At 34.3% G+C, this 17,692-nt stretch overlaps 1 protein-coding gene across 1 annotated transcript in view; it reads left to right on the forward strand.

The window, feature by feature from the left end:
- The window catches only part of NDST4 (N-deacetylase and N-sulfotransferase 4), a 244,325-nt gene that overhangs the window by 108,957 nt on the left and 117,676 nt on the right, over positions 1-17,692 (forward strand). The window contains exon 3 of the mRNA XM_040966876.1: positions 15,045-15,132. Coding sequence (XP_040822810.1) covers positions 15,045-15,132 — 88 coding nt within the window. The remainder of the gene's footprint in view (positions 1-15,044; positions 15,133-17,692) is intronic.

Below are 17,692 nucleotides of genomic sequence, written 5' to 3' on the forward strand. Positions count from 1 at the left end.
CATAGCTTTATTTTAACTGTTTAGCAGAAAAGACCTTGTTTCAACTGTAGATAATCACTTAAATTTAGTTTTTTTAGTTTTCTACAAAGCCAAAAATTATCTTTTCGTGGGATTCTGGAACACGGTTAGTATGTTTCCCAGCTAGGTTAAAAATCTGTGTTTACAAAAATATCTACACAATGTTGTTCATGCCAACTTTATTTGTGACAGTCAAAAGTTACAAGTTAAAAGTAACTAATGTTTCCTTTCATAGGTCATTATTTAAGAAAATCATTGTATTGGTACAATGATATATTATTTAGTAGCTAAAATTGTACTGTCAAGATGCAGAAAGAAGTGAAATAAACTTAAAATGAATACTGCTAAATAAAATAAATAATTTCCAATAGGCTACACACTTGTACTGAAGCATCCAAACTAAATGACATTCTGGAAAAGACAAAACCATTGAAAGAGTAAAAACATCAGTTGCTTTCTGGGGAGGGATAAATCCGTGATGTATAGGGGATTTTGAGAGTAGTAAAGCTATTTAACATAGATACATTCTAGGATCTCCATGCTCAATGATGCAACAGTGGTAAATACATGACACTCTATTTAGACATTTGTCCTTAGCCATGGAATGCAGAACATAAAGAACGAATCCTAGTATGAACTTTGGGTTAGTCATTCATCAGTTATGACATGTGAGTCTCACACTAATGGAAAACAAAAACAACAGAAAAACCTATAGAGTACTTAAGAGAAGGGAGTGATCTCATATGTAGACTTTGTACTTCCTACTTTTTTGCTGATTTAAATCTTCTCCAAAACAAACAAACAAAAAACCTCATTGAAGCTCACAGCCGTATGAGACCTAAGCAAACAAAGCAGCTAAATATGAGTTATCTTGAAAGTTTTATGGAACAGAAATAGATTCTTATATGAAAAATACATTATCCATGAGCCTCAGTAACAATGTATTAACACTTACTCATTAATTATAATAAATGTATCACAAAATGTCAGATGCCTTTTGTATCTTGTATGTGGGTAACCACTGTATTTATAATTTGCATTTTTGTAAATAAGCAAGTTACTAAAAAAGATTATTCAAAGCCAAGAATTCCACTAGCAGCTTAAAAGGCAGATAATTGTTTTCAAAAATAAAGTTATTGAAGTTATTGAAGGTACTCTGTTTTGAAAGATTTCTTTTAATAATTTAAATCAAATCGAAGGCATTGTACATGATTCAAATAATCAATATGTGGGAAGTGTTTGCTATCCAAGTAAAATGAAAGGCTTGGATTTCAAGGTTTACATACTTATTGCAAAGATAGAGAGAGGACAAAACCAAAGGCAAAATATTCCATTTGCTGGCTATTCCCTAAACAGATGCAGTATCAAGGCTGGGTCAGACAAAAATCAAGCCCCTGGAATGCCATCTAGCTTTTGCACGTGTGTATTATAGGAAACTAAGGAGTCAAGCCATCCTCCATTGTTTACCCAGGCACATAGGAGGTAGCTGTATTGGAAGTGGAATAGCTGGGGACTGAATAGATGTGTTTTATAAGATGCCAGTGTTTCAGCAAGAGGCTTAATACCACCATGACATGTGTCTCTAGTCAAAGGACCTCATGTAATCGTAGTGTTCAATCTCTTGATCTAATTATTAAACTTTATGTAAGTAACAAGTTGCTCATGTTGTTATCATAAGACAATAGGAGCTCAAGTTTCTTCTTCCTCCCATAGTCAGTAAAATGAATTAGCTGCAATGTGCATTTAACTGGCATTCCCAGTTAGCAACTTGTTTCGTGTGAGTACAGAAATTCTTATGTCTAATGCTAAGACCACATATTCTTTACATTACTAAAAATAGTTCCCCCAAACTATTGATTTACCTTTGGTTCACTTTCAGATAAAACATTTAAGAATAGTTTTGTCTTGGCTTGGTTAATATGGTATCTGCTTTCTCGATTGCACAACTCATTTGCCATGCAAAAGAGGAATCTTTGCTGTGGTGGGTGATATTGATCTGCATGGCCCTTTTGGTTAGGACTAAAGCCTCTTTAATTACCTTGGCTGACTTTCATTTTCTTTTCTTTTTTTACAAAGTCTTAGACACATTAATTCTCTCAGTGCAGTATTCTCATTTGTCTCAAATTTAGATGTATTCCGTTCTCCACTGATTGACTGAATGTCTGTATTGTTGAGAAACTGCAGCCTACCAAGACGGATCTAAGTCTGCCCACTCTAAAACCTGTAAGAGCTATCTCTTAGCTTCTCCTAGGGTTTGATAACCTCTTCCCTTTCCTTTGCCAGGGGTGTTTTGACCTTTAATTAAAAGGAAAATTTGTTGTCTTCCTTTCAGAAGACAGCAAATAATGAACTCATTAAAATGAGGTTAGTGTTCAGGCCTTGGAGCAATAGGAGTTGAAGTCTCATTAGCAGCTAACAATGCAGAACACAGCACATAAATAAACCTAATATGGCACGACAAAATGCCTTGGTGCATTAAATTTGAGCAGAATCAAATGTTTACCGTCAGTGATGTCTGGGGCATGAAGTTTTAATGCACTTAATAAAGGAAAGCAAATTGCTTCCTATTAGGCATGAAATGATACCGCTCCCCCCCCCCCCAGTGTATTATGTAAATTTCTTAGCAATTAACACGAATATTGTAGAAAAATGTCTGTCTTCCTTAATAGATGCAGCAATTAGGAAGAATAAAGATGATTCACAGTCTCAAATGGTAATTCTAGAGATAACTGTAAAATAATGAAGGATATATGACTTTTTAGGAGCTTTTATTACATTTGTGGCCCAAGGTGAGGGATTCTTGCAATGTCAAACTAAATAATCCATTAATGGGACATCTCTGTAGCTAATGAAATATCTTCTGGGAAAGGGAACTCTTGAGAATTTATTTAATGCATTAAATTATTTTATTTGTGAAGGTAAAAAATTGTTTACATAAATTCGAAACTTGGTACATTTTTATAAACTAAGTGCACTATAGTTGATAAATAGCAATTTGGGCTATTATTTCACCTGTTCAGTAAATGTGATATAACTTTAGGCTTAAAGCCTCATATCTTTACCACAATATTTCCATAAAGTTTTCATAAGGGTATGCTTTTCATTATTCTTAAACAAGTTTAGGCTTTGTTTTTTTCAATATAGCTCACCTGCAATTAACCTGTTATCTATTGTACTCTCTAACTATAAAACCAATAGTCTAATATTTTTACTTGGTCACCTGCCCCATATTTATCTTGCTCCAAAATATTCTAACAAACCCGATTTCATTCTATAATCTTTAATATCTCATAAAGTATTACAAAAATTACTGCATTGGGTCAAAAATTAACAGATTGAGAACAATTACTTTATGCAGATACAGAAAACTGACTAAAATATGGATTAGATTTTGAGGAGCTACCTCACACTGATAATTTCCCATCAATTTTCATTTCATACTTACATGTTAGAACAAATCTAGGAGTCATCAATAACTCCCAGTTACTAATTTTTTTAATTATGTCACTTTTTTTCTATTTTAAATGTCTCAGTTTTCACTTATGTTCTCTGATACAGCCTGTTTTTATACCTTGCTAACTATTTAAGGTGTATATTGTGAACGTCATATCTTTGAACAAAACTCTTCAAAGATTTCCCACAACTTTCACCTTACTGCACTGCATTAGTAATTTTAGTAATTAGTAATGTTCTTACCTCTTGTGTCTACCTCACTGAAATATAAACTCCTGAAGAAACTACATGTCTTGCTCAAAGCTGTTTCTCCAGTGCCTAGCTTAACAGGGTTATGTTAAAAATTCGTGAATGCATAATAATGATGGCATTTTTTAATTTGATGTTTTATTTGACATTTTATTTCTTTATAAAAATAAAATATGAGAGCAAGGTAATCCCAGTCATTCAGAATGTTGCTTTCTTTTTTAGGGAAATTGGGGCAATACTGAGGCATGTCACCATTAATGCACAATTGGCTTCATTGTTCATCTTCAGGCGGAGTACGCAAATTTCCCTTCATCCCCAGAGAATGAGAGTGGTAGACTTGTAGGTGTTTATTAGATGCTGTCAAGCTTGTTTTGTTATTAATGTGAAATTTAATTGGGCTTTAAATAGACTTAAGCTTAGGGAGGTGACAATAAGATTTCACAGGACCTTTTATTTTTAAAATTCTTTAATTTGTTAAAAGAGATTTCCTGAAGGATTATTTTTCTACCAAGTGTAAGACCACTCCATCATAAAATATCACACTGTATTATCGATTTTGATATATATTTGTTATGGTGACTCTAATCATGTTTCTGTATAGTTAGCAGTCTTTTTCATATTTATAAGAAAACCTAAAAAATATGTTATTTTAATCCTCAAATCAATTTAATAAGAAAATTCTACTATCAATTGAGCTTAATAACTGCTATATGGGCGTAGCACAGTAGCCTAGTGCCTGAATCCTCATCTTGCATTAGCCGAATCCATTGTGAGTGCCAGTTTGTGTCCCAGCTGCTCCAGTTCCCATCCAACTCCTGGCCTGTGGAATGGGAAAGCAGTTGGAGGATGACTCAAGGGCTTGGGATTCTGTAGCATGTGGGAGATCCAGAGGAGGCTCCTGCTTCCCGTCTCTGGATCTGCTGAGCTCTGGCCATTATGGCTATTGGTGAGTGAATTAGCAGACAGAGGTCTTTTTCTCTGTTTCTCCTTCTCTCTGTATATCTGCCTTTTCAATGAAAAATTAAATCTTAAAAAAAATGCCTTAATGCCTGAAAAATATAAATTGGCTCAGAAATCAGTCATTACAAAATATAATTAGGATACATAGAGACATATGTTTCTTGAATGCATGTTTGCCTAATCTTACAGTATGGATCATATAAACATTTCAAAAATATTATAAAGTTATTATAAGTTCTTGAATTAATTCAATTGCATTCAGATATGAGACAAACATGAAAAATTATATTATAAAAACAAGTTGCAAGGGTTTCCAAATATAGGAAATATTTTCATATTCACAGTACAAAAGCATAAAGATGCTTGTGCATATTTATGTGTGTGTACGTGTAAGGACATAGTACATTAGCAATTCCTACAAGACCACCTGAAAGATACAAGTCATTCTAGAAATGCTTGCTATTGTACAGTTCCTAATGGAGATCAATTTGTAGTGTTCATTTCTTTCTAGTTGGAGGTCTTTATTAGTAGGTGTGGTTATTTCCAAATGTTTTTCTCTGCTGGTAAGTAAACACACATTTGTTAAATACTGAATTTATGCTTACTGTATTGGCTCAATTAGAAAGTAATGTTAGTTATATTTTCAGTTCTGTTGTTAATGATAGCATTTTGCTTTCTCAGTAATCAAATGTGTATTCTTTATATGACACTTCTAGCCTTCTGTACAAATTAATATTAAAATATTAAATGCATGAGGTGAATAGGCTAGTCTCTAACAACAGATAGCAAATGTGTTAATAGTTGCTTCCGATTTATTTTTCTGTAAGCCCAAATACATGTACTTATTGATACCATTATATTTCAAAAAGAAGATACACATTCACTGTAGTCCATGTTACTTATGTTATTATGTCACCGATCTTACATGAATTCAGCAATAGATAAGTACCCCAAAAGATAAATTTATGTTTATTCAAATATTGCACAATACATAGGTTACTAATACCAGTGTCAGTAAAAAATACTTGCAGCTGTGTGTTGCAGGAATGGAAACTATGGATAAGGCAGTAATAATATTTTTGTTTTTCTTCTTGGAATGAATTGCCATAGGAGCTAAATTTAGAAATTAAAACCCTGAATTCCTATCATTTAAGAATGTTCCTGTGGATACTTAGTGGAAAATCTATTTGGCAAAGATAAGCCAGGAATCTCTGAAGCCTGTCTTCACAATCTGAGACCTTCAAAACCTGCCAGGGAGATTTACAGCTTCCAAAAGGCAACCTTGAAAGAGACAAAAGTGGGCCTGGTGTGAGGGTTCAGCAGCTAAATTCATGCATTGCTTGTGCTGCGATCCAATATGGGTACCAGTTCATATCCCAGCTGCTCCACTTCCCTCCTGGTTCCCTACTTGTAGCCTTGGGTGGCGGCGGGGAGTTGGGGGGGGGAAGCCTTGGGACCCTGCACACATGTGGGAGACCCAGAAAAATCTCCTGGCTCCAGTGTTCAGATCAGCTCAGCTGCAACCATGGCAGCCACTTGGAGAATGAACCAACAGGCAAAAAATCTTTTTTTTCTCTGTCTCTCCCCTCTGTAAATCTGCCTTTTTCAATAAAAATAAAATAAATTGGGAAAAAAGAAGGAAGTTTTTTTTTAATAAAATCAAGCATTCCAAGCATAATGTCTTTGCCTAAGAAATGTTTTAGAACTGTAACAATGGTTAATGAATAAAAAATATAGTACAGTTTTTAACTCAAGACCTTATGTCCTAGAAAGATACCTAATCAGCATGTGAGCAAGGAGTAATTCTGGAGATGAAATAAGCAGAACAATCAGTGATTAATTGTCAGCTATCTGTCTTAGCAGTCTGTGGGCCCCTAGGGATGTATCCCAAGCGAGGGTGGAGAGTGTGAAGTGCAGACACCCAGTGCAAGCAAAGGCAGACACAGAATGAAGACCAGAAGGTGATACTTGGTGAGGAGATGTCTGCTTTAGAAACCTGTATCATTACAGGCCCAAAACATAAACTGGGACAGAAATTAACACTATTTTTAATCCTGGATTAAAAAGTGATTTTGCTATTGAAAAATTTGATAATTGTTTTCTGTTAATTTTGTGGCGAGAACTAGATGCTCTAAAGAATGCTATACTTTCCAAAAATATAATTATTGCTTCAAAATATATTTCTTAAAACCCATGATATTAAGATATCTATTTTGATCAAATCCTTTTAGCAATTGCAAATACTATAATAACAGAGAAAGAAAATCTCCTTTACAGATCTCCTGCTGAGGGCTAATGTGATTATAAAACTGAATGCATATGCAGAATCACATTCCATATAAAATTACAGCTGTTGTATTTTGATAATTGCATTACAAAACAAAAGTTATATTTGGTAAAGCACAGCATGACCCTGGAAAAAATATTTCTCACCCAACGATTAACTATTCACTTAATGTTTTTTCCTAAAAGATTATTATCACAAATTAAGCAAAATAGGGGTGGACGTTACTGACTGATCACCTGAAGGAAAACCTAAATATATCAAGTCCATTTTATTCCTGCTAACTCTGAAGAATTTCAGTATGCTATTGTAAATTAGGGAACTCCCAAAGGTGCCTAATGTAGAGTTTCCTAAACATTTTAAACATGGAATTATTTTTCCACAGAATTATTGAGTTTCACACACATAAAGATTCACTAATCATGAATTAGGAAACAGTCTTCTGTTGTAAGGAGTTTTAGTTCCCTAATTTCAGCCTCTTATGTAGGGAAATTGCCATGATATAATTTGGAAAGTAGCCCCATCTTCCATACTCCGCCCACACTGAGTGGACTCTGTAGGTGGTTTTTGTTCCTGTGTGAGTCCTTGCTTTGCCGTACAAACATTTCAACCAGGTTAGTGCCCTGCTGCAGCAGCTGCAGTTATGCATGGTGATTCAGGTTAAGTTTTAACAAATAGTTGGATCTAGTTCAATACAAACAGAGCCATACTAAGGGTAAAGTAGGAGACATCTACAGTCTAAATAACACGGCTGCCATCGTTGCCCAAGAAAGTTTTTGACTCTGTGTGTGTGTGCCTGTGTGTGTTCATGCTGTATTCAGGTGTATATTTGTCTTAACGTTTGATTCTTTTATGTTCTTGAAATCATCTTTTGGTTACTGAGCTTACAACAACTTCTTTTATTTGACTAGCCCTTAACAAATATGAAATTCTAAAGTACTTCAAAGGTTTTTGGAGCCCAGATGTTTAGTACAGCAGTTCATCTCTCACTTGGAAGTCTGTATGCCATATGGAGGTGTCCAGGTCAGATTCCAGTTCCTCTCTTTCCAATCCATCTTCCTCTTAATGTTCGCTGGGAAACAGTCCATGATAGTTCCAGTACCTGGGTCACCATGGCCTATCATGTTGAACTGCACTGGTGTCTGCGCTCCTAGCTTCCACTTGCTTTAGTCCTTGCTGCCATGGGCATTTGGGAAGTTATTCACACAGAAGCTGCCTCTATATCACTGCTTTTGTATAATTTACTTAAGCATTCAGACTGAGACCAAGGGAGATCTTGATATTGCTGTTATTTTCTTAAAATATTTTATTTCCTTAAAATACTTTAACCCTACTCCATAAACAATTAAATATGAAATTATGGTATATATTTATCTTTTCTTAACCTTAGAGGTCTCATAGTTTTTGACGAAGACCTCAGGGTAAGAGTCAAAGGAAAAATAAATTAAATAATGTAATTGAATGTCAGTCTTAGAGAAAGGAATTTGTAAGGCTAATGGCCTTGATCTAAATAATGTTACCTGAATGTTCAAAATTAGTTCATATTTGATTCTAATTTGGTTATTGGATGCAAAGTTTCCTTCAAATAGTAGAATATGGGAAATATGAGACACGGATACAAGGAACAGCAGAGTTGTAGTTTCAGATAGCTTCTCAGAACTGAAAGGGCACACAACAGAGAGGGAACAGAGACTCACAGGAGCTAAGCAGTATTTTCTGATCCAGGGAGAGCTCCAGGGTGCCAATTAAAAAAATTAAAAAAAAGAAAAGGACTGTTGTTCATCTAACATGGGAAGCATCTTCAAAAACTACATGGAAAATGCACATGACCTTTCAATTTCACCTCTCCTTCAACTTGTCAACATACTCTCAAGAGTATGAGAATGCATTGATTTCACAAATTTGCAATTTGGGGAACTCTGAGATGCTCACTACACTCTTCAGAAATATAACTTCAGGCACAGGACAAATCTACTCACCCCACTTGCGAAGAAGACCAAGAGACATGGAGTATTATGCTGATGCAATCAAATAAATTTTGTAACACTATACGTACACTTCAGATTTCATGGTGTACATATAACCTTCATTGTGTTCTTTGATAATCAGGTAGAAATGCAAACTCTTCATATACGTGATGCGAGTTAATATTGTTTTACAAGGTTAAACCACTTTTCATTTTCTCTTCTCTGCCAGTAACTTTAATCAGCACCAATGTTTGACCTTCAGGTATTCAAAAAACACTCCTTGTGTTATGAGATGACTTGCTTTATCCCTATATACATTTGCAGTTAGCTTCTAAAATTTGCCCTGAGAACCTGGTAACAAAGGTTTTTAAAGTGAAGATATTATACGATTTTGGACTTTGTCTTTCCAACTGGAATCATGTAGAAATTTTAACAGCTTAGCCATAATGTTGGGGAACAGATGTTTACAATAGCAGTGAAAATGTTGACTTAATTCCCTTAAACCCTTTCCAAAATTTCCCAGTTTCACAGAAGGTCAGGTAGCTGAATAATCTGTGAAATCAAATCACCCCTCGCTTTCCATGGGGTATAAGGGAGGGGGGTCCACAATGACCATCTTTACTTCCCCATCCTTGGGCTGGCAGTAGAAGTCATGCTTTTACTTCTTCTAAGGAACTACCTCAAAAGTCTCCTGTTTTCTTTTCATGTGCTTGCTACACAGCCTCCCCAGTTTTCCTATCATCTTTTCCAAACAAGGAACCAAGTATATCAATTTATAATGCAACTTGCCTCCTAAGTGAGATTAAGTAGAGTTTGATGTATTTAGAGCCCATGTCTCTTTTTGGCACCAAGGCTTTTTCTCCTTTGACTCTTTGGGAACTACTTGGCTCCAATTGCTCATGGCTCCAACAAATGATCACTTTTTCTAACAGGTCTTCATTGATCTCATCGCTTATAATGTCAAAACATAAAGATGCTGCTGTGTTACTTTCAATAATAGGATATATTTGTGTGCATGGATTCCAAAACCATTTTACAAATGCATATACATTGTAACTGACTCTTAAACACCTTTTTAAATTATCATTACACCAAAATTATTTTGTAATAGTTATTGCCAGATTGATTCCTTATGTGTAACATTGTTAGGGTTTAAAACACTATAGACTACATGAATATAATGAGTTTTTCAGTTTTGTTTGACAAGCACTTTCTAACTCCATAGTAAGCTTGCATAGTTCATTTAAACTTCTTATGTCCTATTTTCCTCACTTATAAAAACATCATTGTAGATTAAATAATTAATTAGTGTGAAAATTTTCTTTGCATAACAGATAATCAAAATTCTATTAGGTGTTATTGTTCCCATTCTGCACTTATCTTTATGGTCATGAATAGTGCCCAAATCATTGCAAGATTTCGATCAATTCTCATTGAATGAATGGGTCAGTGAATGTTCTTACCAGAAAGGAAAAGAACTCAGATTTTAAGTTTTTGACCTAGGGAAGGTAGAGTTAGAACACTTGTGATGAGTAAGACACAGAAGATAGTTTGGTCTCAAACAGCAAGGTTTTCTGAATCAGCAGGTTTTTGTTTCAACTGAGTGCAATTTTAGAAGAAAGAGCTTGACATTCTATACCTTTCCTCAATGAAAGATCCATATGTGTTCAATGCAAATCAATAGAAACACTCTTTCAGCTTTCATTAATTATCTATTCCACAACTGGATATTGCACATTACTTATTTTATATGAAATTACTTAGAAGATTTAGGAAATTATTGTAGTAATGTTTGGTGAGTTTTTGTTTGTTTGTTGTTTGATATTAAAGTTCATGAAGTCTTAACTCTGGTATTCTGAGTGGGCCCACAATTTGCAACACTGGGACCTGAGGAAGCTATGGTGGCAGTGAACAGTAAAGGCAGTTTAACCTTCTCCACACATTATCTGGGATACCCATTTAAACCTGCTCTAGGGAAAAAATAGCTCCTAAAAAATAGAATAAGCCTTTTTTGACTCGCACAGCAGGATTTAGTTAGGATAAATAGCATCCTATTTTTGTTGAGTATAGTAAAGGTCTATAAGACAGCAACAATGTTTCTATTTGATCCCCTTTGCCTTTTGGGGGGACAGCTTGGCTCCTATCATATGTGATACTTGATTTAAATTTTTTACAGGGATAACCTTATTGATGAAATTTATTTAGAGAAGGTGTTAGTTAATAATGGCAACTGAAATAACAATTATTTACAACAGTTTTGTATGCAACATACTCTGAAATAATATAAATAAGATAATTCAATATTTCTTTAAATTTTTATGGTAATAATATTAGTGTCTAAAGCAGTTTACTAGCTTCTTTTCTCCAATACAGAATGCACCAGGAGTGAACCTGGAAAGAAGTACTTACTATATTTTGATGATTCAGTTCATATGGAACATGGAAAAAACATTGCTTGACACTTTTCTTTTTGGAAATCACTGGGCTGTATGATGAAATGTGCGTTCTTGGACTGCATGACCAACTACATCAATAATTTCTCAAATAGGTTCCCTGATTGACAATTTTATCTATATCCCCTCTTGAATTTAATATACAACAAATTTGAACAGCACTTTCTCTTTAACAGTATGCACTTATACAAGGGCAAATTGATTTAGTCAAATGCTGAATAATGTGTTCATTATTGAATTAATATTTATGATATAATTGATTATTATTCTAAATATATTAAAATAATGAATCATTTTCTTAAGTAAGCAAAGTATTTATTCACTGTAGTACTTAATCAAGATATATAGAGATTTGTCCAACACAGTAAGAAGGAAAAGCTAAAATACACTAATTTATATTATTCTATATGACTTAGAAACTATTTGTCTCAATCAATTATGTTCCTTGTTCAAACTCTAAACATTTTATTTAATATATAATCTTACAGTAATTGTCTTACAAAATACTCAAATAAGTGTGTTTTCAACTATATGCTATGTTAAGCTTTTATTTTTACCTGAAATCCATCATAAAACTTTCTTCTTCACTGTTTTTCAGAATTAGAAATATTTTAGAAGTTTCTTTATGCCACAGTAATTCTAAATGTCATATTTAATTTTTCATGTTTTAATATTTCTTTTCATATTTTAGAGATTCTCTGTATTTTATCCTTTCTTTTACTCATCTATTTTAATATTTTTATTTCATGGTATCATGTTAATTAAATTTATTTTTGATTTTCAAGGTTTTTTAAATTTAATTTTTGATTATATTTACATAGCTGATCAGGGTTGGAAGGATCAAGTGTTAAAAAGAGTGGGTGTGATCATTCCTTGAAAATTTTCTATCTCTTCCTCCTGTTTCTGGGGGAAGTGACAGGATAAGGGAAGGAGCCATACCCAGCCTTCCAAATGCCCCAGTATCTGTGGGTGGAGAATGGCCACTAAATATCATCCCAGGGTCCTTATCTGGTGTATTTTTCAGGGGTTCTGACAATTTGGTCTCTTCCGATGTCCATTGGCTGACATTGTCGATTCAACCCAATTCTCTCTGTCATCCTTTGACTGAGGTATTTGTCAAGTTTGTTCTGCCCTCCTTCCTCTGCTATGTAACAGATGTGCTCTGCAGGTCCCAATGGGCTGCCATATCCTCCATATGCATCAGGGCATGTGGTTAACTGCCCTATCTTTTCCACAGAGGAGGACCAGTTCACACGGGTAGGTCAAGGACATGGGCCAGGTGACCCAAACCCCATCAGACCTCCTGCCCCAGGGGCTCACGATTCTGGCAGCCACCAGACTAGAATGGCTCACCTCACCTCAACCTCAACCTACACCAATGCATGATGCATCCTGCTTCCAGTTCCAGCTCCTGTGGTGGGTGATTCAGCCAAACCCATCTCAGTTGGCACCCAGTCCTGGCCCTAATGTGGACTGGCTTCTGAGCAAAGCAAAAATTTCTGAATATTGGCAAATAATTCATTTTAAAAAGTGGCATATCAGCAGAAATTTGAAGAGTGGTGGAATTTGGGAAATGGGAATGGGAGCAGAGTTTTTAAGGCAAAGAAAACAGTAAGAAAAGAGTAGACTAATGTGGAAACTTGGTTCCACCTGACAAAAATGTGCTGATTTGCAGGTAGCAGTGATGGGTTTAGATAACTGAAAGTGTGGAGACACCAATTGAGGGTTAGGGCCAGAATATCATCTTTTCATGTCTTTATAACATTTGCATGTATTCAGCTCTACAACATACCTGAATGTGATATGTGATACAACACTGTTAGGTTTTATCTCAAGATTTTTTTTTTAAAAAGGAAGTGATTAAGTGATTGACAAAACTTGAATCCTTAATTGGATGGCCTTACAAGAAGGAGCAGAGCAGTGACTACCTTGTGGATGTGAGCATGATTTCAGAGTATAATATAGAGTAGAGTAAACTGGAAATAAAAAGTGGGGCATTGATGGAGACACATCAAGATATGGAAACTCATGGACTGTGCATTGATGTCAAAAGGGCCATAAGAAGGAAATTGCTAGGAGAAATGCATGTGTGATATTCTTACAATATTTTAAGACAATAGTCTGATGTTTATGAATAACTCCAATTGTTTAGCAGTTTATTTCAACTCTACATTCTTCTCAAGGTTGTTTCATCTTCTTGAAAATGTATCAGTAATTTACAGAATTGTCTTATGGGGCCTATGTTTCTTAGGCATTATAACTGATAATATTTAAATAGGATTTATCATAATTAGACCCAGTAAAGTTTTGATCTTATAGAATGACTGTATGTGTGAATATAGCAAGGAATTAAGAAGTAAGTTTACTTTGATACAAATTTTTGAAATCATACATACATTAGATCCTTAAAAAGTTCAATTAAATTAGACTTATGAAAAACTATTAAAGGATTTCTACTGTTGGTATAACACATCAATCATTTCCTTATAATTTATGAATATTTCAGTTATTCATCTGTTTCTTTTAAAATTTAAATTAATTTTCAAATAAAGGAAGAAATAGTAATATCAATAAGTATTTGAAACAATGATTAGTCACTGTAAGAAATGCAGGAAACTAAACCTCTGATTGCTTATCAGTAACTGTAAATAACATCAGTTTTTCAAATACCTCTACATAGAAATGAATTTCCCATAACCATCAGAAAGTGAGTTCTTTTTAAAAATCCATCAAAAATAGGGAAAGCATGCAGAATCAATAAGCAAGCCAATAAGCAAACTAAAAGTCAAAAAACATGAAAGCTCTGAGTTAGAAACATCTATTAACATAGATATAATTTCAGGGGAAAAAATTGACAGACATTTTACATAATTTGGAATAATACTTAACTATGTGAATTATCACATCAGCAAATAAGTTATCGATATGGTATAATTTATATCTGGAAGTTAAGCAAATGTTTCTCATGTTTGAAGTCTATTTGTTCATGGAATAGATAATAAAGAAGATAGCTGTTATTATTTTCTTCTTTGTAGCTCTAGATTCACAAAATATACATTTCATTTGCAAAATCCCAAACTTTCAACTAAATAAATAAAGAATAAAGTAAGAAGAAAAAAAAGAAAAATAAACAGAATTCTGCTTCTGTTTCTTACCAGCAAATATGAACTTTTCCTCATCTAACAAATCTGAAAATTCTTTCCAAGGGAAGGATATAGCATAATCTAAAATTCTTAAAAGGCCTCATATAGAAATAAAAAACCATTTCAATAATGATTAGTGGATAATTGCCTTCCAAATAATGGATAATATTCTTAGACTTATTTTACACAATTTGTAACCTAAGAAGCATAAAATTTCCAATTAGGAGGAAAGATGAAGACAAAGGGGCAGGTAATTCAGTTCTGAGCTTCACCTTCTGGTTTTGTTTGCTTGCATGCTTGTTTAATGAAGGAAAATTCTTAAGGTTACTAATCACTTCAAATAATAAGAACAATGGTAGACAAACTGAACTATATCACATTAAAATGCCCATCAAGCACAAAAAAACCAGCAAATCTTATAATACTTTATTTCATTCAAGCACACGTTTGCAAAAGAGCCATCCCAAAGCTTCATATTTATTTTTCTAAAATCATGTTAATTTCTTATTTATTTCAGGCATTACTAGAGACTCAAAATTTACTGCGCACTCAGGTTGCAAATTTTACCTTCAACCTTGGATTTTCAGGGAAGTTTTACCACACAGGTAAGAAGGAGCTTTGTGTTCTCAGGCAGCCACATTTAAATAGGAGTTAGGATTTTAAGTGTTCCCTAAGTAGGAGAAATAAAATGTCCAGATTGATTATGGAAAAAACTTGTGTGCATTATCTAAATAGCCAAATCCAAAATCAATGAGCTTGTTTACGTTGGCAAATACTATTAATAGCAAGGACAAAGAGGACAAGGATTGTCTTTTTCAACTTGGTAAAAGAAATCATAACTCTTGTTCTAAGTGTGATTGCGTATCTGGTTTTTTGAATAGTTCATACAGAATGCATAGTGACAATGATGATGAGATGATAATGATATAGCTACTGCTAATAATAATTAGACTCATATTAAATTGTCAGTGTGTTGAGGTGATCAGGACTTTTGTATGTATTGCTTTCCTTTGGAAACTTCCAGTGATGGAAGAGAAATTACATGGACTCACATAAACTTAATCAGACTTAATGGTTATATTATTTGTGCAGCTTTCCTTGTCAAATTTTCCTTCTAAATTGATTATTGCTAATTTGGTGCAATATCCTTTGCAATCGTCACAATCAGGTTTGTATTTTTCCACCTTCATCCATTCCTGCTTACATTTATATTCAGCCTTGGTCTTTCAGCAAATTCTCAAAATGCAACAAATATCCAGATGCTGTTTTGTGTTCTGATATTTTTCACCTTCCTACCCTCCTCAATTTCAGGTATTGGCTTTCAATTTTTGACTATTAGCACTTTATATGGCCGACACGAGTAAACACAAAACTCTTTACAAAATTGATTGCCACATAATGGTGAAAATATAGTACAAAACTATTCATCAGATCCTCTGTTAAAGTAATATCTACAGGATGCATATTTTTTGTTTGCTTAGGACAGCGCACTCTTGACAGCGTCTTAGTAGAATTCCCCAGTGTTCTCCATCCAAGCATGCAACTTGTTTACTCATTAAAAGTAACCCATACAAAGGTAATCCTTAATTGTCCTAAATACAGCTTGTTTATCCAAAGATTTTTTTAAAGCAAAAGCTCGGCATAATTTATTAAAACATTGATGTAGCAGTATCTGACTGGCTTTTCCTTCATGCTTTTGACTCCTGCTTTGAAACCTGGGAATGCATATAAAGTAAATAAAAGCAAAATTAGTATTTAGAATAGTTGATAAATCAAATGATTGCATGTTTCAGAAGCACATTTTGCACAAAGAGATTTGGGTCATCGTATCTGCTGAGGCAAAGCAATCCCAGCTTACAATTTTGAAAATAGGCATGGTTTTGTAAATCTTCAAACGCTTCCCCGAGAAATGAGTTCAGGCCTAAGAAACTCTGACTGTGAAGTTATAAACCAGATAGCTTATAAAGGCTGCATAAACTCAGAGAGTAGAAAATTATGGGATTATTTGGAGTTCACACCCAAGTAATACTATTTTGTCTTAAATAGCTGTGCCAAATGGACACCCATTCTTTCAGCTGAAATATGTCTAGATAACTACCTCAGCTTTTACTTTTCATATTCAGCCCTATGAAACCTGCTAGATATCTGCAGAGCTAACTACGATAAAGCTTATAATACTTTCAATTTCTTCTTTATTTTCCTGAACATGTACACAATTCACATCCAGTGGGAAACGAACAACTGCCAGTCAACAATATCGCAGGGCAATTGCTCAAGGAATATATCCCCCAGATACATATACTTTAACTGAATCCCTTAAACAGATTTTATTAGTCTTGCTTCTCGAACCAACCTAAAAAAACAGTATTGAGACAAACACTGCTGTTTTGCTGTGGTGATAATATGCTTTTGGGCATAAGCAACATATTTTAATTTTGTAAATACTGGAAACTTAATTTCCACCATGTAAACATGTAACTTGTGTCTGATCCTTCTGTTACTTATTTGTAGCTTCCATGCATCCTAATGTATTTCAAGAGCACAATCACATCATGTTAAGCATTTATTCATGCACTTGGGAATATCAAAGGTGCTTCCAGAGCTGAATTGCCCTGCTGCAAAAACCACTATCAGAAGAGTTTGTCGCACCGCTATTTAGACTCATTCCCAAATGCAGATTTACCATTATATAAAAAGAGATTGCAAGCCAAGAAAGTGCTTTCCTTTTGTGTGCACCTGAGTGTGATGTGAAACAGGAAGAGATGGCCTTGTCACAGTGGCTGTCTCAATTCTCTCCCAGGGTGATCTGATTTCCTAGCCCATACACATGCTGATTGATGAGCCTCATTGTTTTGAAGACATTTAATCACATATGCCCAGTGTAATAATGATTGATTCTACATTTCCAAGACTGCTTTACTTATTTGTATTTCTCAAGAATTCTTTCCTGTTCAGCTTTTCTGTCCTTCACATCCTAAACACAATCTCACCGGTAAAGGATGTATCACTAAACCTTCCCCAAAAGTCATTCACTCATGGATGCCAAGTGTGAAAAGGGAGGATACAATACTGAGTAAACAAAAAGTCATAAAAATAAATAAAAATATGAAACTTCACTGAAATATTTTAATCTGGAAATTTTTGCAGATTTATTTGACTTACACA

The sequence above is a fragment of the Ochotona curzoniae genome, unplaced genomic scaffold (assembly GCF_017591425.1).
Source record: "Ochotona curzoniae isolate NIBS_2020 unplaced genomic scaffold, NIBS_Ocur_1.0 scaffold_4506, whole genome shotgun sequence".
NCBI classification, from domain to species: domain Eukaryota; kingdom Metazoa; phylum Chordata; class Mammalia; order Lagomorpha; family Ochotonidae; genus Ochotona; species Ochotona curzoniae.